Here is a 24482-nt window from a genome sequence, read left to right as displayed (position 1 = left end):
TTATTTCTTTAATATCTTTCCTTTTTGAAATGCCACACAATAATATAATTTTAAAATAATTGAATAATGACTTACTATGCTTTTTGGCCCTGAAGAATGAGGTTTTGGTGCAGATAATAGAGAAGAAGTACCTGAAATCGCCATAGTCGATCACCGCAAGCCTTGAGCTTAAAGCGATTTTGGTAGAAATCTTGACGAGCTGCTTCCACCTGGGCTCGTTCCTCATCAGTTCCTGCTTCGGAATCAAACTCCCATATTTGTCTTCCTACAAAATTGTTTATGCTAAATATGTATGGATCCTTCCCTCCATCTCCTACCTTCAGCCTCCACATTTTCTTACTTTTAATCTTTTTCCAGCAAACCTTTAATAACAAAAACAAATACTTTGACATCGGAAAAACACAATCCATTATAATAATATAATAATATATATTAATTTTTTAATTTTTTTAAAAATAATATAATTAAAATATTAATTTATTGAATTGTTAGCTAAATATAATTATTGTTTGAAGTGTAAAAATATGAGCACTGAGTGGGCTAAATAAGATTTGTGGAAGTGTGTGTGTGAGTGCAGAACAAAGTGATAGTTAGACTACAGCATTTGAAAAGCTTTGGCTACACTGCTTCTGTTTGTTGGTGTGCATCTCACAAAAGATAAGTAATAAAAAGAAAGAAGCAGAAAAGAATTCAACCTGATAACAGATCTTCAAGTGTTGACTCCAAATGTTTTGAAGCTAACAAATACACTATAATGGGATCATATCTGTCTCTCTACTTATAATGGAGTTCAGTTCACTCACTCTATACAACTCTCAACTAAATCACTTAAATGGTGTCCTGCGTTGCATCCTCAACAACAATACACAACAACAAATGTGACCAGACTGGGACGTGTACTTTTGAATAACTTTTAATTGCTCTATTTTTTAATCTTATTATTTATTATTCACTTTCCTAAATCTGATATTATTGTAAATAGAAAATTTGTTCATAAAACCTCAATTGTTGACTTTTAGTTAGGGGACCATATGTTTGAATAGGTTGACATTAGGTGAGATGGAAAAATATTTTGAATTTGTTATTTTATATTGGTATGATCCATCTAATTTGTTAACCGACAGTTACATGTGAGGTGGGACAAACTGGCTCAGATCCGTATTTTTTTAGATTGTGTTTGAATTAAAAAGGGGATATGTGAGGAGTTGAATTAGTGAATGTGTGAGGATTTGAGAGTAAAATGTGAAAAAAGTCAGTGTGTTTGAGTTGAGGTATGTTGGAATAAATTTATGAAATTTTTTTATTGAAGTTTGTGAGTGATGTAATGGTTGTGAAATGTTTTTTTAATTGTTTTAAAAGATGCAAAATGTAAGTTTACTAGTTTATCTTTGTATTTAAAAATATTTAAATAATGAAATGAGATATTTTTATGTAGATTTGAGTTAATTAAAATATTTTAAATTATTTTCGTTATCATTAAATAATTTATTTTGATATGTTAAATAAGATATGAAAATAATCATAAAAATAATATTTTTAAAGTATATACAAATTTAGTGTTATATTTATTTATATATTTTGAAAAAAATTTCTATTTATTAATTTAGATTGTAGGTAGATGAGGATATTTTATAATGAAAAAATTTGTATGTAGAGTAAGTCATACAACATATTTATTTATAATATATATGATTGCATTAAATGGTAAAGAAAAAAACAAGGTCAAAACACAAAAACATTATCATGTGGCTTTTCACTTCAATCATTGCATCTTAGAAGAGGGAGATAAATTATTTTCACCCCTTCCTTACACACATTCCTTGATTTAAATCATGAATATCTCTACACATTTTTAAAACTTTAAAAGCAAAGAGATTGTTAATGTTGACATTTTTAGAGATTAATTTCATGTTTTTGTTTTATATATAACTGTATTTATATTAATTTCTTTGTTTGATTCATTAAATCATTATTGATATTTATTTTATTTTGTTAGATATTAAATTTTTTTTTATTAAAATTGTAAAATTTAATTTAATTTAATTATTTTTTCTTTATATTTTTATTATTAAAAAATATTAAAAAATAAAATAAAATAAATAGATTCAAAATAAAAGAAAAATATTTTTCTTAAGAAAAAGTGACGAATGAGTTCATCAATTAATTTAACTGAGCAATCCACCTATCACATAATGAATTATCAATTTTAACGTAATAATATCGGTGGGTCCTACTTTTGACGAACTACTACATCTTGGGCCACCTACTTTTAGTATTTTGAAACTACACAATTGGATTCAGATCTATTATCCTTTTCAAATAAGTTCTTCAATTTTTAAACAACCCTTTTCACCAAATTAATTATAAAATTGTCAATAAATAAATATTAACAATGTTTTTTATGCAAGATGTATTTTACATGATAATTCATATTATAAAACAAACAACATGAATTCCTATATATGAAAATGTTATATTTTTAAAAAATGAAGAATTCAATTTAACTGAGAATCAAACAAATAAATAAATAAATAATATAACTATACAATTTTTTCAACTTTTTTAATCTGATAAATATTATTAAATTTGTCTATCTCATTTTTTTATTTAAAGAATTATTAGACAATATTATTTAAAATTTTAAATTTGAAATCAATATTTAAAAATATCGTATTAATATTGTATATATGATTAATTATTTGTACATCAACATTAAAATATATTCAGAAACTTTAAAATTAAAAGTTTTAATGTATGTATTTTAGTATTTTAGTTAAATGTTAATTAAATTATTTTTTATATGGAATTTATTTAATTTATAAATATGCTATTTCATATTAAAATTTTAAAATATATGAAAATATTTTAAAGAATAAAAATAATTTATTAAAAATATATGAAAATATTATTTTAAATTATTTATGCTGTTCAAAGGAATACTGTATTGACAAAAAAATTATAATGTAAATAATATATAACTGCTTTAATGAAGATTAAAAACAAAGTTATTTAAATACATATATATAAAAATTTAACGAATAAAAATATATTTATTTGTAATTTAGAAATAAGTTATAATATACGATTACCTTGTGTAAATTATTCTAACGGTTATGTCATGAATATAACTTTAAACAAATTCAACTAGTATTCTAAAGACTCACCCCATATTTTTCATATATTTTATAATTATATCATTAATCCATATAATTCTCTAGAATTATTTACATATATTAACAAGGTTTATATATTGTTCAAAAGACAATTATATATAAGGATATATTTTTTAAATAAAATATATATTTACTCTTTTACATTTAAAAATTCACAACTTCGAATCTTTTTCTACCAAACGTATTCCTAACGTTAGCATAAATTAATTAATAACCTAAATATATAGTATATTCAATATATCTTGTACTTTCATCATACACTTACACAACTGCACAAATTTTCTATCTCAAAGAAAATAATTTCATCATATTTATTTTTCAACCTGCAACATGACAAGAGAGATGACTGAGTTGAAGAAGAGGAATGAAGAGGGTACGAGGAAGAATGAGCAGAAGATCTAAGCTCTCCGAAGAGAGAACGAGGATATGAAAAAGAAGTTGGTCGAGGGAGGACCATCAGTTGTGCCGACTAACCTTGTCGGTAGGCCAATCACATCCCCTCTCAACTCGAGGGCAATCGAAGAAACCAAGGACAAGATCTCCACCCATGAGATGGACGGTGAGTCCTGTTCTAACAAGTCGGTCCGCACGACTAAGACCTTGGATTCGATGCGCTGACATCCTTTTACTGATTCTATCATAGGAGTTTTGTTGCCGGATAAGTGAAAGGGCTTCAACAGGGATCGCTATGATGGCATGATTGACCCAGATGAGCACATGAACGCGTACACTACGCACATGAGCCTGTATACCTCGGACGACGCAGTCCTAGGATGAGTGTTTCCTACATCGTTGAAAGGAGGAGTTCTGAGCTGGTTCACCAAGCTTCATCCCAACTCCGTCGACAGTTTTGCAACGCTTATGTCACAAGTTCGAGATAGTGGATAATTAAAGCTCATCACATTTTTAAGATTGAATTATAATTTCAATACTTTTGGAATGATTATCATTAAATATATTCAATTGATCAGTTAACAAGATTCATTGGTCATTGTACTACCAGATGGCCGAAAGGCCGACTAGACGACAAAACCGACTAGACGACAACAGGCGAAGCTAAACGCGTAATTAGGTATAAACAACCGAACTTAAATGATAAGCACTGTTAAGGCACAATTGGGCCTTCGTTTGGACCCTAAAGCAGGCCCACAACGGCCATAGCCCACCTAGAGCAGTATAAATAGCAGAAGAGGCACATCACCCAAGGTAACTATTCACTCCCCACCCTTCTGGTACTTAGCTCTCGGTCTGACTTGATCGTCGGAGTGTCTCCGCAAGTACTCCCCCATCGTGTCCAGGCCGAAGATCCAGCTGAAAGGAGACCAACCGAAAGACCGACAAGACGAGAAGTACAGCACAAGACATCATCAGAGGAAGTGTTCAACAGGGTTTAGATCTTGTAGGAACATTTTGGCACCCACCGTGGGGCAGAGAAGAAAAAACCCCACGAATTGTCCACATGGTGACTACGAGGAACATGACGGGTAACGATAGGAATGCGCAAGAAGAAACCAGCCATCCAGACCCTATGACGTTAATCTTGAAAATGCAGCAGGAAATGGAAGCTTTGAGGAAGGAGAATGCTCGGATGAAAGAAAAGCTTGCTGAGAAGCCGGAAATACCGGAAGCCGTGGATAATAATATCCCCTCAAGAGATCACGCAAACACGGATACACGTGAGGCCGGGAGCTCGTATCAAGAAAACATAAGGTTGGCCTCAAATAACGCGCTAAACACGGCGCCTCGAAGAAGTCCCTTTACGGAAACCATCCTTGAAGTCCCCTTGCCGGGAACCTGGAACAACCCCACGTTGGACAAGTATGATGGATCCACGGATCCGGATGAGCATGTAAATGCGTACCTGACACAGGTCGACTTGCATACGGCGGAAGACGCGTTGTGGTGCCGAATATTCCCCACCTCACTTAAGGGGGCAGCCTTGAGCTGGTTCACTCGACTGCCAGCTCAATCCATAGATTGCTTCGACACACTCGCGGCTAAGTTTGGAGCACAGTTCACTACCAGCCGACCACACCACCTCACTTCGATCGCCTTAGTAAATATTCGGCAAGAGAAGTCGGAGACCTTGAGGGCCTTCATGAACAGATTCAGCAAAACGGCGTTAGACATACGAAACCTAAGTCCCGAAGTAGCGATGCACCACATGGTAACTGCACTGAAGCCGGGACCGTTCTCGGATAGTTTATGCATGCAACCGGCCACAACATTGGATGAGTTGCGCCAAAGAGCCACCAAATACATGCAGCTGGAGGAATTGAAAGAGTTTTGGAGTAGGGTTCAAGCACCCAACGAACCTGAGAGGAGGAGAGACAGAAGCAGACCAACACATTTTGGGAAGCCTAGAGACTTTCCCAAGGGACCGCGTTTCACCCGTTACACCCCCTTGACTGCTGAAAGGTCGAGGGTCTTAGAGGAAGCTCTCAATGCAGATCTCCTGAAGACACCGAGCAGGACTCCTACCCTGCAGAGTGCCGACCAAACCAAGCATTGTCGATATCACCGCAATTTTGGACACACAACGGAAGATTGTTGGGCACTGAAGGATAAAATTGAAGAGCTCATCCAAGCCGGTCATCTACGACGCTTTGTCCAGACAGGCCGAGAAGACGGGAAAAACGAAGTTGACATGGAAAAGAGAGAAGGGCGTAGAAACACACAGGTAAACGAATAGAGAGGCCGAAGAGGCCGGGAAGGCCGAGAAGGAAGAGATCGTTGAAGAACCATGCCAGTACGGGGAGTTATAAACACGATTGCCGGGAGTTTCGCGGGGGAGGAACTACATCATCCTCCCGGAAAAGACACCTCCGAGCGGTTAGTTCTGTGTACTCCATTAGCAGAAGCAACAGGAGAGACCTGCCTCCCATGCTTTTCACGAACTCAGACTTCAGAAACATAAACCCGAAACATGATGACCCTATGGTAGTCACCATCGAAGTAGCCAACTTCGTCATCATGAAAACTCTGATAGATCAAGGAAGCTCTGTAGATATCTTGTATTGGAAGACCTTCCGAAAGATGGGCATGTCGGATGACGACATTGTCCAGTATGATGAACAAATCATTAGCTTCGCGGGGCAGAGAGTCAACACCAGAGGGTACATTGACCTGGACAACAAGTTTGGAGAAGGAAATCGAGACTGCCGGACGATCAAAATCAGATACCTATTGGTTGACGCCGAAACGTCTTACAATATTTTGATCGGGCGATCCTCTCTCAACAAATTGGGAGCTATAGTCTCGACACCCCACCTGGCCATGAAGTTCCCAGCCGACAACCCGAGTAGAGGCCGAGAGGTGGTCACTCTTCATGCCGACCAAAAAACTGCGAGAGAATGTTACGCGACAAGGTTAAAGATTCTGCCACCGCGAACACCCACCCAGAGGGCCGAGGTCCATCATATATCCCTGAGTGATGACTTAGATCCAAGACCGAATGATGAACCTTAGGTGGAACCCAAGGAAGAGGTGGTGCTATGTCGGGTGGGCCGGGCAGGTCAGAATACACGTTTGGGATCAACCTTAGGAGAAGAGGGAAAGAACATTATCACAGCTGTCCTATACAAAAATACAGACTTATTCGTATGGTCGACAGCCGACATGCCGGGAATAGATCCCCGAATAATCTCGCACAAACTATCAGTCTGTAAGGAGGCTAGACCAGTAGCCCAGAAGAAGAGAAAGTTCATGGTAGAAAAAGGACGGATAGTCGAGGAGGAAACCAGAAAACTGCTGGATGTTAGGTTTATCTGAGAAGTGCATTACACCACATGGCTGGCAAACATAGTCCTGGTGCAAAAGAACAATGGAATGTGGCGAATGTGCACCGATTACACCCATCTTAACATGGCTTGTCCAAAAGATGCATATCCATTGTCGAGCATTGACCGACTAGTAGATGGTGCAGCCGGCCACAAAGTGTTAAGTTTCCTCGATGCATACTCTGGGTACAACCAAATACGCATGAATCCGGCAGACCGAGAGAAGACAACCTTCATTACTGACAAAGCCAACTTTTGCTATGAGGTCATGCCTTTCGGCCTCAAGAATGCTGGAGCGACCTATCAGAGGCTTATGGACCGAATGTTCCGAGACCAGATAGGAAAAACCATGGAAGTTTATGTTGACGACATAATTGTGAAATCTGATAGCGTGGAACAACATGCCAACGACTTGGCCGAGGTCTTCCAGCAGATAAGGAAGTATGACATGCGCCTTAACCCTGAGAAATGCGTATTCGAGGTTGAAGGAGGCAAATTCCTAGGCTTTATGCTGACAAGTCGAGGAATCGAGGCGAATCCAGACAAGTGCCGAGCCTTGGAAACCATGAAAAGCCCGGATAACCTGAAAGAAGTTCAGCGGCTGGTAGGAAGACTGACGTCTTTGTCCAGATTCATGCCCAGACTAGCGGACAAGATAAGACCGATCTTGAAGCTCATGAAGAAAGTAGAAAAGTTCGCATGGAACGAAAGCTGCAAAGAAGCTTTTCAGATTATAAAAAAGGCGTTGGCCAAACCACCCATTCTGAGCAAACCCGTCCATGGGACCCCCCTACTGGTCTACCTGGCCGTGTCACCGGAAGCCGTAAGTGCCGCCATAATACAAGGCGAAACAGAACAGAAACCAGTCTACTTCGTTAGCCGAGTGCTACAAGACGCCGAAACCCGGTACCAAATGATCGAGAAGGTAGCTCTAGCCCTCGTCCATGCCTCCAGAAGGCTACGACAATATTTCCAAAGTCACGAGGTCATAGTGCGAACCGACTTCCCCATCAATAAGATTTTGCAAAAACTCGAGTTGGCCGGAAGAATGATTGGCTGGTCAGTCGAGTTGTCCGAATTCAGCATTAAATATGAACCACAAGGACCTATCAAGTCCCAATGCTTAGCGGACTTTACTTCAGAGTTGCAGCAATGCCAAGAACTTGAAACCATATGGATCCTACATGTCGACGGCTCCTCGAGTAAGAAGGGTGGAGGAGCCGGAATTGTTCTGGAAGGACCTGAAAATATACAAATTGAGCAATCTTTACGTTTTGGGTTCCCTACATTCAACAATCAAGCAGAATATGAAGCACTCATAGCCGGACTGCTGCTTGCAAAGGATGTGGGAGCTCAGAAGGTGGAATGTCATACGGACTCGCAACTCATGGCCGAACATATTAACGGGAACTACCAAATCAAAGATCCTCTGCTCTTGAAATACTACCACAGAGTGGTTAACATCATCAGCCAGTTTCAGAATGTCAAGATAAGTCATGTGAAACGACAAGATAACCTGAGGGCCGACACCTTGTCAAAACTGGCAACCGCTAAGACGAAAGGCCGACATGCCTCTGTCATTCAGCAGATCTTATCGGCCCCTTTGGTCTCCATCGGGGAATGCATGGTCACCGAGAAAGGAGAAGAGGACTGGGTGTCTGACATGAAAAAAGCAATCAAGGACCGCGAAGAAGGAAAAGACGACCATGACTTGCCCCTATCCAAGAAAGCGTCGCGGTTTGTCATAATAGGAGAAGACTTATATAAGCGAGGATTCTCAACCCCATTGCTCAAATGTGTGTTGAAAGTAGAAGCCGAGTACATTCTGCAAGAATTACACCAAGGGGCGTGTGGGTTACATTCCGGGGCCCGAACAATGGCGACGAGAGTCCTGAGGGCCGGATACTATTGGCCGACGCTAAGGACTGATTGCACTAACTTTGTGAAAAAATGTGTAAGTTGTCAAGAGCATGGTCCGCTAATCCACCATCATCCTCACAACCTCCAAAGCATCAATTCTCCCTGGCCTTTTGTCCTGTGGGGAATGGACATAATATGCCCCTTCCCCCAGGCAACCGGGCAAAAGAAGTTTCTACTGGTCACAGTTGATTACTTTACAAAGTGGATTGAGGCGGAACCCCTCGCAAACATCACAGCTAGGCAAGTCCAGAACTTTGTATGGAAAGACATCATATGCAGGTTCAGAATCCCGCACACCATCATCACGGACAATGGGAGACAATTTACTGATCGCAAGTTGGCCGAATTCTATGAAAGCCTGGGTGTTCGACACAAGACAAGTTCTGTGGAGCACCCGCAAACCAATGGTCAAGCCGAATCTGCTAGCAAAGTCATCCTCAACGAATTAAAAAAAAGACTTTGCAGTGCCAAAGGTAAGTGGGTAGAGGAGCTCGTGGAAGTTCTCTGGGCATACCGGTGTACCCCCCACTCGACGACTGGTGAGTCCCCGTACAACCTCACCTACGGCACAGACGCCATGCTGCCAGTCGAAGTCGGAGAGCCGACAATCCGAAGAGAGCTCCACAACCTGAAGATGAACGAGGAATGTCTCAGGGCGGAGTTGGACTTGCTCCAGGAAACACGCGACAAGGCCAAGATAAGGGAAGAGACTTGCAAGCGCATGGTGGCGCGAAGATACAACTCAAAAACTAAACCAAGAGCGTTCCAAGAAGGAGACCTAGTTTGGAGGATGAAAGGAGAAGCGCGTAGGATCCCAGCAGAAGGAAAGTTCAATGCAAACTGGGAAGGCCCCTTCAAAATTAGAGAAAATCTCCAGAACGGCGCATATCGCCTAGAACACTTGGATGGCCGAGAAGTTCCCAGGACATGGAACGCGAGCCATTTGAAAATGTATTTCAGTTAACATGTATCATAGGTGTACTCTTTCCTACCTTCAATCTTTTTTCCCAGAGGGCTCTCCCGAGGGTTTTTGATTGAAGAAGGTTTTAACGAGGCACCGCAATCAATGAAATCATGTTTATCAGTCAAAATTCTCTGGCAAATCATTAATACAAGAATCAAAATAAACCTCTCGCCCAAGGAAGAATTCACCCTAGTGAATCCCTGCCGAGAGTACAATAAAAAACCTCTCGGCCAAGGAAGAATTCACCCAACTGAATCCCTGCCGAGAGTACAATAAAAAACCTCTCGGCCAAGGAAGAATTCACCCAAGTGAATCCCTGTCGAGAGTACAATACAAAACCTCTCGGCCAAGAGAGTTCAAAGTAAACCTCTCGGCCAAGGAAGAATTCACCCAAGTGAATTCTTGCCGAGAGTACAATAAAAACCCTCTCGGCCAAGAGAGTTCAAAATAAACCTCTCGACCAAGGAAGAATTCACCCAAGTGAATCCCTGCCGAGAGTACAATAAAAAACCTCTCGGCCAAGAGAGTTCAAAGTAAACCTCTCGGCCAAGGAAGAATTCACCCAAGTGAATCCCTGCCGAGAGTACAATAAAAACCCTCTCGGCCAAGCGAGTTCAAAATAAACCTCTTGGCCAAGGAAGAATTCACCCAAGTAAATCCCTGCCGAGAGTACAATAAAAAACCTCTCGGCCAAGAGAGTTCAAAGTAAACCTCTCGGCCAAGGAAGAATTCACCCAAGTGAATCCCTGCCGAGAACACGGAAGAAAAACCTTTCGGTCAAGCGTACGCGCACCACCCAAAGAGAACAAAGTACGAATGATATTGGCAAAAAGTAATAATGATAACTTGTCATTTAATTAATCATGAGAACCGGCAGGCCGGGTATGTTTACACAAAAACGAGGTCAAACGCTTACAAAGCAAAATGCACGCGACCTCAAAAGAGCTAAAGGCCTACAAAACAATTACATGACCTATGCACATCGACAAGCCTAGCTATCGGACTCAACAAGTTCAACATTATTCTTCACGGGAGCCGAAACCGCCGCTTGAGTAGAACTCGGTATCTGGTCTATCGGCATGAGCTGACCCTCGTGAAAGTCCTTGTCCACATCAAACTTCCCTTCGTCCAAGGGAACGTGATAGAAGAAGGCCGCTTGTTGGAGAGCCTTCTTGAAGCCATTCTCGTGCTTTTCTTTAACACTATCCTCAGCCACCTCCAACTCCTTCAGCAGCTTCTCTATCCTCTCTTCAACACGGTGGTTGGTGAGGGCCATGTCCGAGAGACTCTCCTTCAAGCCCTTCACCTCGTTGTCAGCCTTCTCGGCAATCTCTCTACCCATCCTCTCGGCCAGCTCGAACTTTTCCTTCCATTTCTGAACCTCGACCTCTAAGGTTTCCTTCTGTTTCAGAAGTACAACATTCTCGGCCAGTTTTGTTTTTAAGCTAGCCGACGACTCATTTAACTTGGCCCGAAGCCCCTCCACTTCGGCTGCGTTCTTGTCCCTCTTCATCAAGTCGGATGCCATCCGTTTGCCAAGGACCAAAGTCCTAAAACACAACTCCATGAAGGCATCGTGTACTTGAGAGGGGCGTGCCGACAGATACGCATCTTGCTGGTAAGGGTTCAGCATGATATTCACCTTCTCAGCCACATTCAAATCATGCCCAAGAAAGTCATGCCCACTTGAACCCGACCCCCCGGGCAGTCGGCCTCTCTTGGGAGACCTTCCGGATGACGAGCGCTCCCCATGGCGTCGAGAAGACTTGCCATGATCTTCTTTCCGCTTCTTTGGGTTGGTGGGACGGTCGGCCTCGGCAGCCGGCACCACGGTAATGGGGATAGCGGCCTCGGCATCTGGTGTACTCGATCCTCCTGGCGTATCCCCCCTTGTGGCCATCTGAGCTTGTCGCTTCAAGCGAAGCTCTCGGAAGTAGTCTTTCTTACCACTTGGCAGCACCAAACTTGCCATTATACCTGAAGGCCGAAAGCAAAGTTAGTCATAGTAAAGCGCACGATAAGACAAGTAAAAACACATACCGTCAACATCAACACATCTATCAGCGGACAAGTAGGCACGGACGAGAGACCGGGTTGGAATCTTGTGAGGAAGGTGGTCCAACACCGATAACACTTCCAAGTCGTCATCGGTCATCAGGGACCTCGGCCATAAATTGAAACGTGTCGGATCCTTCGTCCAATAAAAAGGAAACTTGGGTGTCTCACCATCAAAGAAAAACTGTCGTCCTCCCTCCTCAATGACAACCTTAAAGAAACCCGTCTTAAAGTTCTTATAGGATGTCGTGTAAGGAGCGAAAAGGCTGTTTTTGGTTTGGCCGACAAGGGATAACCAACATATTCGGTCACCCGGCCTAGTGCCAAAGAAATGTAGAAAAGACCTAGCTGTCGGCCTAAGACTCAACACATCGCAAAGCAACCGAAAAGCCTGGATGGCTGCCCAGCTATTCGGATGCAGTTGCGTGGGGGCTACATTTAAAACGTGTAGCACTTCCATGGTAAAACTATCAAGTGGAAAGCGGATATGCATATCCGAAAATAAACAAGAATAGAAATAGAAAAAATCCTTTCGCCCTTCCCCCCCTGCCCAAACAAACAGTCTCGAACTCTCGACACCTACGAAGAGCGAAGGCACCACTAGGCACACCATCTAATACAATATCTACGCTATCTACAAAATCCTGGAGCAACGAAACTTTGGTAAAATCGGAGAAGAACTCACGAACGCTACTATGTACCCATCTATACTCGGCATCTCGGGTTTCCTCCCCTGCATACCCACTCAATGACAACGACACTGCGGGTTGCTCACTTTCTCGACTTAAAGGACCGACAGCCCGAGAAGAGCCTTCGGCATTCTCGGCATCTATGATAGGGATTTCATTAGCCAATGGCCTCTCCTTATCAAACCCCTTAGACACAGGACATGAGGCAACAGCCGAAAGAAAAGACATTGTTACCTCTAGGAAACTCTTCAACCAATACACAAGGAATGCAGGAAAGTTACTCGGCTGTCGGACTCTCGGAGCTACTTCACGGATCACGCGAAGAAATCGGAGCCCACTGCCACTCCTATTTATAGGTGAAAGAAATGAGAAGGCGAAGCGTCAAAAAGAATGCCCACCATTGGATCCACATGCAATGAACGTGTGAGATCTTACCCAGCGGTCACATCCCACAGTACCACGCACACGCGCCTCGAGTACAAGCCAACGTACTCAACCTCAACCAACTGAAGGCTCACGGCAATTCGACTCTAAGTTACGTTTAAACCAACTCACTTGAGCCTGGGGGCATATGTACTACCAGATTGCCGAAAGGCCGACTAGACCGACTAGACGACAAAACCGACTAGACGACAACAGGCGAAGCTAAACGCGTAATTAGGTATAAACAACCCAACTTAAATGATAAGCACGGTTAAGGCACAATTGGGCCTTCGTTTGGACCCTAAAGCAGGCCCACAACGACCATAGCCCACCTAGAGCAGTATAAATAGCAGAAGAGGCACATCACCCAAGGTAACTATTCACTCCCCACCCTTCTGGTACTTAGCTCTCGGTCTGACTTGATCGTCGGAGTGTCTTCGCAGGTACTCCCCCATTGTGTCCTGGCCGAAGATCCAGCTGAAAGGAGACCAACCGAAAGACCGACAAGACGAGAAGTACAACAAAAGACATCATCAGAGAAAGTGTTCAGCAGGGTTTAGATCTTGTAGGAACAGTCATCATTCATTAGAATAAGAATAAGGTGGGATTTCAACATCATCATTTGGGATTCCACATAGTATATGCTTACTGCTCTTTACAGTTGTCATAGGAGTGGCTCTCATGTCTGAGTACTACCTTGTCTAACAATATATGCCACTCCATCGGTAAGAGCATTCTGTAATGATGTTACGTGTTTTCATCATTCAGTTATTTTGTCATCTTTCTGTTGCATGTGAAAATTTAGTGTCACTTGTGTATGTTCATGGGCAAGGGATTTCATCAGATTGGAAAAAGGGACCTTACAACACACTGGAAAAGATGAACGGAGTAAAATGTGGATGGTTTTGTTATGTTTTATCAGAGATTGAGCGAATACGTACTTTTGATTGATGACATTCTTCCTTACCAGTTTGTTTCAATTCAAAGCTTTTTATAAAGGTTCAAGCAGTATTTTCATGCATGACTCGTAATGTTTATGGGCTAAATTATTTTATAAGCAATTTTAGAAGATAAAAAAGGAAATATGAAATAATCTTTCTACAAGTTAAAAAACATCTTTTATAAAATTTTCTATAAGGTATACATAAAACTCAATTTAATTAAAGTCGAAATTTATCTCAATAGACCGAAAACATAAACTCTAAATCAGTTGACAGTTTAAAATGGAAAAAAGTGATTTACTTAGAGAGTCTAGTGCATTAATATGAGGTTATTTCATTTTCTATTTTCATACTTTTTTTCTCTTACTCTTAGTATAGACATGATTAATGTCTCATTGCCATAATATATTCAGACATTATTATAAATTATGAAATTGAGAATATTTTTTCCATTACAAGAAAAATGCAAATTATATATGGATTTTCACATACGGAAAAAATTCGTATGTAATTTTGACGACGGGAGTCGAAATCAGGTTCCTTCCGTGACCAAAGAAACTTTATAATAATATATAATGTATATTATTATTATCATTAATATAATTTACATTATTATTATTTTTAATATAATAATAATTATTATTATTATTAATATAATTATTATTATTATAATTATTATTATTATTAATAAGAATAAGTATAAACTATATTAATAATAAGTATAAACTATATTAGTAATAATAAATATAATAAAAATCGTGATATGAATAAAAAACTTGTCTCGTCTAGTGGTTAATGTTTCCCTTAGTCACTGAAAGAACTTGTCTTCTTAAACTTCTAGTTTCTCAAGTGGATGACACTAAAACATTGTTACGATATTCAGACAGCAAACAACTTCTCTTGTACACCCCCAATGCTTCCTGCAACATTTAAGTCACACACAAACATTAAACAATTTTGCTGCAATGATACAAGTTCGTACATAACTAAGAGCCATAATTCAAAAGGATAGAGATTTGAGAGGTACTTATTGGGGCCAATCACCATCTTCTATGTGAGAATTAATGAGTAACTTTGCAACACGGTGAAGAGGAGTTGAATCTCTCTCATCCTATATGCCAATTTAAAAAAGGAGTAAGAAGAAAACTTACTTTGGATACAATAACAAAAATAAGATTAAATATATATAGCATAAAATATTACAAACTTAAATTTAATAAAAAAGTTTTATAAAGATAATTTTTTTCAAAAATATTATATATTGTTCACATCTAATTTAGATAGATTAATTAAGACGTGAGACATAAATTATAATAGTCATCTTATATGCAATGAAATGTATATATTTGTCCCGTTCATTTTTTCACACAGAAATCTTAATTTCATGATTATTTAGAAATTAAAGTGATTATACTAACATTTTTTAAAATAATCTAGATTCTCACTTTAAATAGTACTAGTACTCGCTATTATTTTTAGTAAAATAAAAAACTAATAAATTTAAATTTAATTTGTAAGTATATTTAGTGTGTCATTTTAGTAAAAGTGGTAGTTATGGTCTTCACTGCCTTTTTCACAACCTAAACCATTTCACTCATTTGAGTCATGATATAAACTTTTCAATCATAGAGTAATTAAATTGAATCAAATAAATAAACGATAATTAAAAAGGATTATAAATTTTAGTATTAAAAAAAATTGTAGTTAAATGAAATTTTATAATATGGTCATTAGTGACTTTAGGTAAGCAACTCGTGAAAGAGAATTTGAGTTCTATTTTTTTTTTAAATATATCTTCAGGAAGGATAAAAAAAAATATGATTAATTATTTATATATCAAAATTAACATATATTTAGAAATTTTAAAATTAAAAGTCTTAAATGTATGTATTTTATTATTTTATTTAAATTTTAATTAAATTAATTTTATATGGAATTTATTTATTTTATAAATATGCTCTTTCATATTAAAATTTAAAAAAGTCTGAAAATATTTTAAACAATAAAAATAATTTATTGAAAATATAAAAGAAGAACTTTCAATATTTATGTTGTTCAAAGGAAGACTGTATTGAAAAAAAATATAATGTAAAATAAATTTAACTCATATATAAATATTTCAATGATAATTTAAAACAAAATTATTTTAGTGCATATTTAAAATTTTAAATATTTTAACAAATACAAATATATTTATTGATAATTTATAAATAATTAATATTATGCAATTAAATTGCTGTAAATTATTCTAACGGTTATACCATAAATATAACTTTAAACAAACTTCCAACTAGGATTTTAAAGATTTTAATAAAGTTAGGATATTTTATTAAGTTTGTTTCCTAAAGTCTAATACGAGAACCTTTAATTTTTCATCATATGACATTTTATATATATGTATAATTTAGATTATCGATAAAACTAAAATATCTTATTTTAATACTCATTATCATAATCATAATTAAGTTAAATTAATTTTATGTGATTTCTTAATTAACATACGTAACATTCCAGAAAATATATCTAACTATTACAAAGTTTTACCGATTTCTATATAGGTTTGGAGTTTTTCAAAATATTATTATTACAATATTAGGATTTATAAAAATACAAATATTTACAATTTATAGTTCAAAACAAAAGTTTAAAGCCTTCTAGATTCTCTAACAATTGTATAATCATTTACTTGTGTACATAGTATAATCATTGCAGTTCACAACACAGCAAGAAAAGTAAGGGTAAGCTAGTAAAAATAAAATTTTATAATATACACAATTAAATCAAAATAATAAAAAAATTACATAAATCAATTTTCAAATTATTCAATTTTCTTCAAATCTCAACATAAAACAACCACATAGATCTCACATGGATCTACACATCCATGATATTCAACAAACAAAATAACAACACCTCTCGGAAGACCCGTATTAAGTAAGTCCTACCAGAGACTGACACATTATCCAAAGATTACCAGCAGTGAATCAAAGAGAAAGGATCAAGGTAAGTTTAATACAGAAATTCAAAACTATAATAGAAATATAGTTATTAAAGTTGATCACCACCTTTGATTTTATATATTCGAATTTTTGTATGGGTATGACTTTGTCTTTTTTACCTTACAACTTATCAAGTTAAACAGAAGTGGATGACACTAAAACATTGTTACGATATTCAGTTAAAGCCCACATTGAAAAAACAGTTCGGTAGAATGGGTAATGAAGCAAGCAACTTCCCTTGAACGCCCCCAAGGCTTCCTGTCACAATTAACATACAAACACTAAACAATTTTGCTGCTATGATATAAGATCATACATAACTAAAAGCCATAATTAAAAAGGATAGATATTTGAGAGGTACTTGTTGTGGCCAATCGCCATCTTCTAACTGAGAATTAATGAGTAACTTTGCAGCACGGTGAATAGGAGTTGGATCTCTCTCAGCCTATATGCAAAATTTAGAAAAGGAGTAAAAAAAATACTTACTTTGGATACAATAATAAACCACATATGAATCAAGATACCATAGATTTGAAATCACAGAAGTGCAAATGAGGAGAATACCTGACCAGCACGAATCAAAGTTATTAGAGCCCAAGCTGTTTGACCAATATTTGATCGATTCCCTTCAAGAGGCACGTACGTCTTCGTTGCACATATGCATTCATTAATATTTATAAGTAATGACATTTAAGCTAATGGAAATTGTAGTCACAAATAGCCATTTAATTACAAACCTTCATTGAACATGAAAGATAACTTTCTCCCCAACCACCATCCTCATTTTGTATTGAGAGTAGAAATTTCATAGCTTTACGAATGGCAACACAATTACTGTAAGACTTTCCAACAGCAACTAGACCTCCTACTGCTAACCAGGAACTGTAAGTGAAGCAAATTCCCCAGTTTCCATGCCAAGTTCCATTTGGTAATTGTTCATCTTCAATGAATTGTGCTGCTTTGACAATGAAATTTTCTATCTCTTGTCTTCTATGTTTTGGATATAGTTTTTTGAACAACGCTAAAGCCTGAATGGTTGCTCCAGTACACTCAATATACTCGTTTACATTAGCTAACAAATTTGAAGTTATTGTAAAAACCTTAATTCAAACTTACTTCCAACCACTTTTGAGCTTTTGCTGGCTCCCACACAGATACACCTCCATTTTTACTCTGCGGTAATCAAACTTCTACTTTTGTAAAAAATATAATATATCACAAAATTTAAATAAGTAAACAATTCAGTAAAGGAAAATTATATAATAATTAAATTACAAAAAAACATGTGCATAATCTAAAAAATTAAAATTTAAATGGAAAGAACCTAACGTTGTGCAGCAATTCAATAAACTGGAGTACAATCTTTCAGATTTAGAAAAGAAACGATTTTTTTTAATTAATTTTTTCAGAGCTTGCCAAATTAAAATTTAAGAAGTAAAAAATTAAATTTAATGTAATTTTTCTAAAGTATAACAAAAGTATAGACATAAAAAGAAACGACTGAAAGTAAATTTATGATTTATATGATAAAATTCGAAAAAGAAGTGAAGCAAAAATAATATAACTTGTTTTATAGCAGTAGAAAAAACATAAATAATTTTACTTTCGATAATTACTATTTTATGTTTTAAATTATCTATAGAGATGGATTACTCGTAATCTTTACACAACCTTTTTTTAGTTTCCATTTTCTCAAAAGATAAAGACATTACACCATCGATTACCAAATTGATCACGTAAAAATTACAGGATGATGATATTTTTACATCCTGTCTCACCTTACACCTACAATAAAATATTAATATTTGTAATAAAAGAATTAAAAAAAAATCTTAATGAAAATATAAGTAATTAATGTTAAAATAATTTTTAAAATTAAAAAATTAAAAAATAATTAAAATATTAATATTTATTGGGGTATAGGGTAGAGCATGGGTGTAAAAAAAAACATTTTTGAATTACAAAGTATACTACCACAAATTTTATAACACTCACCTGAAGTGACAATATAAAATTGATCGAATCATATAATCTTTCAGGTTCCAATTTTTCTCCCACAATCTCTTGTGGCAACATGGATAAAAGTAAACAACACTGAAACATGAGTGATTAGTTAGTTAGAACTATATAACATATATATCTTGTAATCCATTAAGTTATTTAACACATTAAAATGTTTTGTAACCTAACTAGTTAAATACCTTCATACATCCTGCAGTGCCGTCAGAAATTTGTAACCCATGGTCTCTGTCGGCAAGGGTCCAAGACCCTTTAGAAATGTTATGAAACATACTCTTAAAATCTCCTGAACGATTTTCTACTACCTATAATATGACCAAATCAATTCATTATTGCTTGATAAAACTAATGAATACCTACTTATGAATATATTGAACATTAATTAAAAATGTTGTTTCTTAATTGTAATTTTATCATATACTCACCTGAGATTTCTTGATAAAATCATGTGCTTTTGCAAGTGTGGGACCAAGATCATCAATTAGATTAGTAGCAAGAAGAGCTTGAACAATGAAACCAGCATCCCATGATTGCGAATAAAGTCCCTACATATATAGACAATTGCATTAATTAAGTTATCATCTTTAATGGTTATCTATTTTCTAGTGATTATAAATAACATGATTGAATTGTATTTAGATATTATAATGCTCTAGTGAAAAAAAGAAATTGACAATACACGTTGTATTGTACCTGTACACACATTCCATCTTCTGAAAGCCATAAAAAATCTGGGATCCTTACAACATGCTTCTTAAAAGCATCTCCATTTGGATCTTCTACCCAACATGCAAGCATAGATAAAGCCTACAAAACACAGATATGATAGAGGCGTATTTGAATGAAGTTTCTTTGTGGAGAAAAAACTAAAAATCACAATTGATGCATTTTAGAAATAATATTTATGCTTTAAAATTATGATGATTACCTTGTTCACACACCCACCATCGGTATATCGACTATTTTCATCTTCATAGTGAATAAGCTTCATTGTTACTTCAAGTGCTTTTTCTCTAACCAACTTATTGAAAGGCCAACGTGTAAGGAGTGGTTCAGTAAATAAATAAGCACTATCCCATATTAGATCTTGTATCCAATGATGGGGATAATAGAGATCTTCCTGTCATATATGTAAAATACACTATTATCATTTTTGTCAGAGATTTTACACACATGTTATGTTAATTTTTTTTCTTTTATAATTTTAAAGTTATTTTTCTTTTAAATTTTGATCGAACTAATTACGTACAATTTTTAAAATTTAATTAAAAAATTATAATTTTCGTAAATTCAACCGAACACATTTCTATTGATGATAAAATATTTATTACCTTTGCGCATTTGTGACGTGCTTTCTTCCAAGTACTTTCATCATATGGTTGAGTAAATAGTTCTTCTCTTAAATCTGTGATTAATGGTGTGGTTGGACATACAAATCTTTTTCCATATATATATGACATGGGCAGGTATACAGATCGACAATAATACCACATTTTAGCTGCGTTATTTAAGATGAAAATAAGATACAATAATAGTTAATTTAATAATGATTTACTCCTATTTCTTATAGTAATTTAGTAAAAATTTAACCAGGATGCATGGGGAGAAAAGTGGGAAGTATCCAAAATTCAGGGGGCAGTGGGTTGCATCCACTCCAATCAACTATACCAAGTACCTACAATGCTTACGTTTACTTATGTGTTTATTAAATTGTATAAAAGCATATTCATACCGAAAGCCAAAATTTTCCCCATGAAGGTACATGTGTTACGCTACCATGATCATGAATCCACTTTCTGGCCTTAGCACAAGCATTGTTATGACCTCCATTAGCTCCTTCTCCGAGAATTCTCATACTTATATAATTCAGTGTGGTACCATACATGGTGCTAGGACCCTCAATGTGCAATCCCCACCCTCCATCTTCGTTCTTCACATCAAACTATACTCATTAGTATTCATTTTTATCCTTGTATTTTGTTTTTATTTTTTATTAAATTAATAAAAATTATATGTAAATTGAGTACATTGAAATTTAGCAAGTTTACCTGATGATTATATAAATAACGAAGAATTTCTTTACAATATTCTTTTGGAAATACAAAATCAAGATGTCCTGTAACGTAGATGGAAAAAACCTGAAACATATATAAAAGTATTGTTTATGCTACAATTTTCTAGATTTCAACTTCTTAAATTACAAAATGTTATATTGATTGTAATACTATACAAGTTTGATTTTAGTTTTTCATTAATACTATATAATAATAATAATATTAATAATAATAATAAATATAAATAAAATAAATAGTTTATGAAACTGTAATATAAAGGCAAGAGAAAAAGTAGAAGTGTGATACTCATATTCTAATAAATTGAAGTTACCATGATAGGAATGAAAAAGTGAGAACCCCCGACGTGAGCAGGCCAATGGCCATCGCTAGTTTGCAGTGCCGACAGGTAATGAGAGGTCCTCTTTAGGGTGAGAGTAGCCTTCTCCCATGTTATTTCTTCATCATCTTCTATCTTCACTTTCCTTATTTTTTGTTTGAACTTCTTTTCCCTCAAAATCTGTACAAATATACTTATATTATTTATTTCTTTAATATCTTTCCTTTTCGAAATGCCACACAATAATATAATTTTAAAATAGTTAAACAATGGCTTACTACACTTTTTGCCCTGAAGAATGAGGTTTTGGTTCAGATAATAAAGAAGAAGTACCTGAAATCGCCATAGTCGATCACCACAAGCCTTGAGCTTAAAGCGGTTTTGATAGAAATCTTGACGAGCAGCTTCCACCTGGGCTCTTTCTTCATCAGTTCCTGCTTCAGAATCAAACTCCCATGTTTGTCTTCCCACAAAATTGTTTGTGCTAAATATGTATGGATTCTTCCCTCCATCTCCTATCTTCAACCTCCACATTTTCTTAACCTTACTTGTTCCTGCATCATACATATACACACACTTTAAGCCTCATTCACTGTGTACTATAACCCAGCAATAAATCATTTTTTCTCTTTCTATTCTTTTTCTTCTTATCCTTTCAACCTTGCTTTTCTTGATTTTTAACTTTTTTTTTATCAGCAAACTTGGAAATTTATTAATTTTTTTCTTACTTTTAATCTTTTTCCAGCAAACCTTTAATTAAAAAACAAATACTTTGACATCGGAAAACCACAATCCATTATAATAATATAATAATATATATTAATTTTAAATTTTTTCTTTTGTTTACAAAGTAGTATAATTAAAATATTAATTTATTGAATTGTTTATTGTTTGAAGTGTAAAAATATGAGCACTGAGTGGACTAAATAAGATGTGTTGAAGTGAGTGTGAGTGGAGGACAAAGTGATACTTAGATTACAGCATTTGAAAAGATTTGGCTACACTGTTCTGTTGCTGTGCATCCGACAAAACATAAGGAATAAAAAGGAAGTAGCAAAAAAGAACCTGATGACAGATCTTCAAGTGTTCACTCCCACTGTTTTGAAGCTAACGAAATAATTCAGATGAATCCCTTTGTAATAATATAATGTAATGGAATTATATCTGTCTCTCTATTTATGGGGTTCACTCCACTGACTCTATACAACTCTCAACTAAATCACTTAATGATGACAACAATAGTCTTAAATAAGTCATAATTTTCCAATTTTTTCATCGGAAGATGTGTGTCAATTCATAGGAGTTATTAAGCGGTGATGCTGCTCATCCTCCGTACACATCACTTTAATGATTTGTAATGGACACTACGGTTGCAGGAACGGGCTCGTCAGCTTCCCATAACCAGAAAGTCAAAGTGAGTTTACTAAGGTGCTAGGATAGGTTACTACGCCATATAAATAAAAAGATAATTATTTAATTTTTTAATAAAAAAAATCATACATCATTCATTTATAGTGTAATTTTTATTTTATTTTATTTTAAAAAATTAAATTTAATGTATTATAAAAATAATGTTTTATTTTAATTATATAAAAGATTTAAGAGTAACATTGAATTTAGTTTTAAGTAAAAGTTTATATTTAAAATTTGTTAATAAAAAAATAATATAAAGAAGAGATTTTAATAGGATAGTTAAAAAATAGTCTTCTTCATTAAAATATTTTGTAGCAAAATTTTGATAAGATACTTTTATACATTTACATACATAAATTGGAAAAAATAGATGCAAATCAAAACTTTAATTATTTTTAATCAAACCTTATAACAAACCTCATACTTGAATTTATATTTTAAACACAGATAAAATTTTAATCTTTCAATAGTAGGAATAAGTTTTTTTTATAATTAATAAAAATTTTATATTTGAAAAAAAAATCTTATGCGAACTGACCCGCAGACCTACATGTTACTTCTTATGCGGGACGAGCCAAAGAAATGAGTCCGTTCTCCAAACGCGAAACGGACCAAACACGGGACGAACTTATGCAGAGCGAACCAACTCATATTGTCACCCCTAACTTGAAGTTCGATAACAAATTATTTGAATACTGATATTTTCAAACTTCAAATAATAATTACATCTATCAAATGATTTAATAAAATAATATTTTAATTTTATTAATTTCATTTTTTAATTTAAAATATTAATATATTATTATAATGGTTAATTAAATTAATTTTTTACCTTTTTGGATATCAAAGTATTCTTTTGTTTTTGTTATTAAAGGTTTGCTGAAAAATGATTAAATTTTTTTTTTCTATAAACCATTATGGAGTTCTGGATTTGTTTGGACTGGAGTTCTCGGTTTGTTTGGACTACTTTTTCTAGACTTATAGAAGAGAAAATAAATAAAATAAAGTTTTTAGCTATCCAATTTAGAATTAAAATAATTTAACTCATATATAAATATTTTAATAACGATTTAAAACAAAATTATCTAAATATATATTTAAAATTTTAAGTTTTAAAATATTTTAGTAAATAAAATTATATTTATTGATAATTTAGAAATAATTAATATATCATAAATATAACTTTAAACAAACTCGTACTAGTATTTTAAAGACTCAATCCCATATATTTTATTATTTTTCCAAGGTCTAGAAACAATTAATTTTTTCTTTTTTTGATTTTTCAGCTTCACGGTCTATTGATTCAGGTTTGTGTTTTCGGTTACATTGTTCATAGGTTTGCACTTGGGCTGATTTTTTGATGTAGGATGTGGACTCTCACTGATCGGATTTGGTCAACTTGGACTCTCGACTTCTGGTCTTAGGATCAGCTCTCAAGCGGGTGTGCTGCAAGGGATTCCGATGATAAAGTTAGAATCGATTCTGGTTAATTATCTGATAAAATTCACTCTATTTTTTAGTTGACCTCCCTATTTATAGTACTCATTTATTGGGCTTTAGACCCAATTGAACTTTTACATTTACAGTTTTTATTATTTAATTATTTATTTATTTTTGTTTAGGTTTTTTTTATCTTGTTACTGACCATTCGACCTTTCCACCAATGGTTTAGACAGTATATTTATAATTATATTATTAATGCATGTAATTCTCTAG

At 35.2% G+C, this 24482-nt stretch overlaps 3 protein-coding genes across 8 annotated transcripts in view; 1 reads left to right on the top strand and 2 right to left on the bottom strand.

The window, feature by feature from the left end:
* Positions 1–24482, bottom strand: part of LOC137832290 (beta-amyrin synthase) — a 40108-nt gene that overhangs the window by 6690 nt on the left and 8936 nt on the right. Inside the window, exons 1-2 of the mRNA XM_068640369.2 lie at positions 696–843; positions 132–362 (exon numbers count right to left, since the gene is read on the bottom strand). Of these exons, the coding sequence (XP_068496470.1) occupies positions 132–332 (201 nt within the window). The 5' untranslated portion in view covers positions 333–362; positions 696–843. Of the gene's footprint in view, positions 1–131; positions 363–695 lie in introns of the transcript that reaches the window.
* Positions 4651–5865, top strand: LOC137833563 (uncharacterized). The gene has a single exon (XM_068641905.2). It carries the CDS (start codon positions 4651–4653, stop codon positions 5863–5865), a length of 1215 nt encoding a protein of 404 aa, XP_068498006.2.
* LOC137832289 (beta-amyrin synthase) lies at positions 16742–22556 on the bottom strand. 6 transcript variants are annotated; one of them, XM_090303709.1, is made up of 17 exons: positions 22419–22556; positions 21687–21907; positions 21348–21533; positions 21011–21100; positions 20695–20892; positions 20553–20637; positions 20294–20460; positions 19891–20082; positions 19656–19769; positions 19388–19507; positions 19145–19267; positions 18939–19037; positions 18060–18116; positions 17681–17971; positions 17508–17588; positions 17305–17388; positions 16742–17224 (listed from the first exon to the last, which is right to left on the bottom strand). In XM_090303709.1, exons 2-17 carry the CDS (start codon positions 21885–21887, stop codon positions 17123–17125), a joined length of 2190 nt encoding a protein of 729 aa, XP_090159835.1. In that variant the 5' UTR covers positions 21888–21907; positions 22419–22556; the 3' UTR covers positions 16742–17122. The 6 variants fall into 6 exon arrangements, with proteins under 6 accessions (XP_090159835.1, XP_090159834.1, XP_090159839.1 ...); XM_090303708.1 differs by having other exon boundaries at positions 16742–17201; XM_090303713.1 differs by lacking the exon at positions 20553–20637 and having other exon boundaries at positions 16742–17201; positions 22419–22486.

The sequence above is a fragment of the Phaseolus vulgaris genome, chromosome 6 (genome assembly GCF_051622355.1).
Source record: "Phaseolus vulgaris cultivar YP4 chromosome 6, ASM5162235v1, whole genome shotgun sequence".
NCBI lineage: Eukaryota > Viridiplantae > Streptophyta > Magnoliopsida > Fabales > Fabaceae > Phaseolus > Phaseolus vulgaris.
This window is presented reverse-complemented; position numbering and strand designations above follow the sequence as displayed.

Coding starts and splice junctions, on each gene's coding strand:
- LOC137833563 (XM_068641905.2), top strand. CDS start 4,651: ATGACGGGTAACGATAGGAATGCGCAAGAAGAAACCAGCCATCCAGAC.
- LOC137832289 (XM_090303708.1), bottom strand. CDS start 21,887: ATGTGGAGGTTGAAGATAGGAGATGGAGGGAAGAATCCATACATATTT. Junction 20,461..20,552: donor TTTTCTCCCCATGCATCCTG/GTTAAATTTTTA, acceptor TAAATAACGCAG/CTAAAATGTGGTATTATTGT. Junction 17,589..17,680: donor ATCTTTCATGTTCAATGAAG/GTTTGTAATTAA, acceptor TGTGCAACGAAG/ACGTACGTGCCTCTTGAAGG.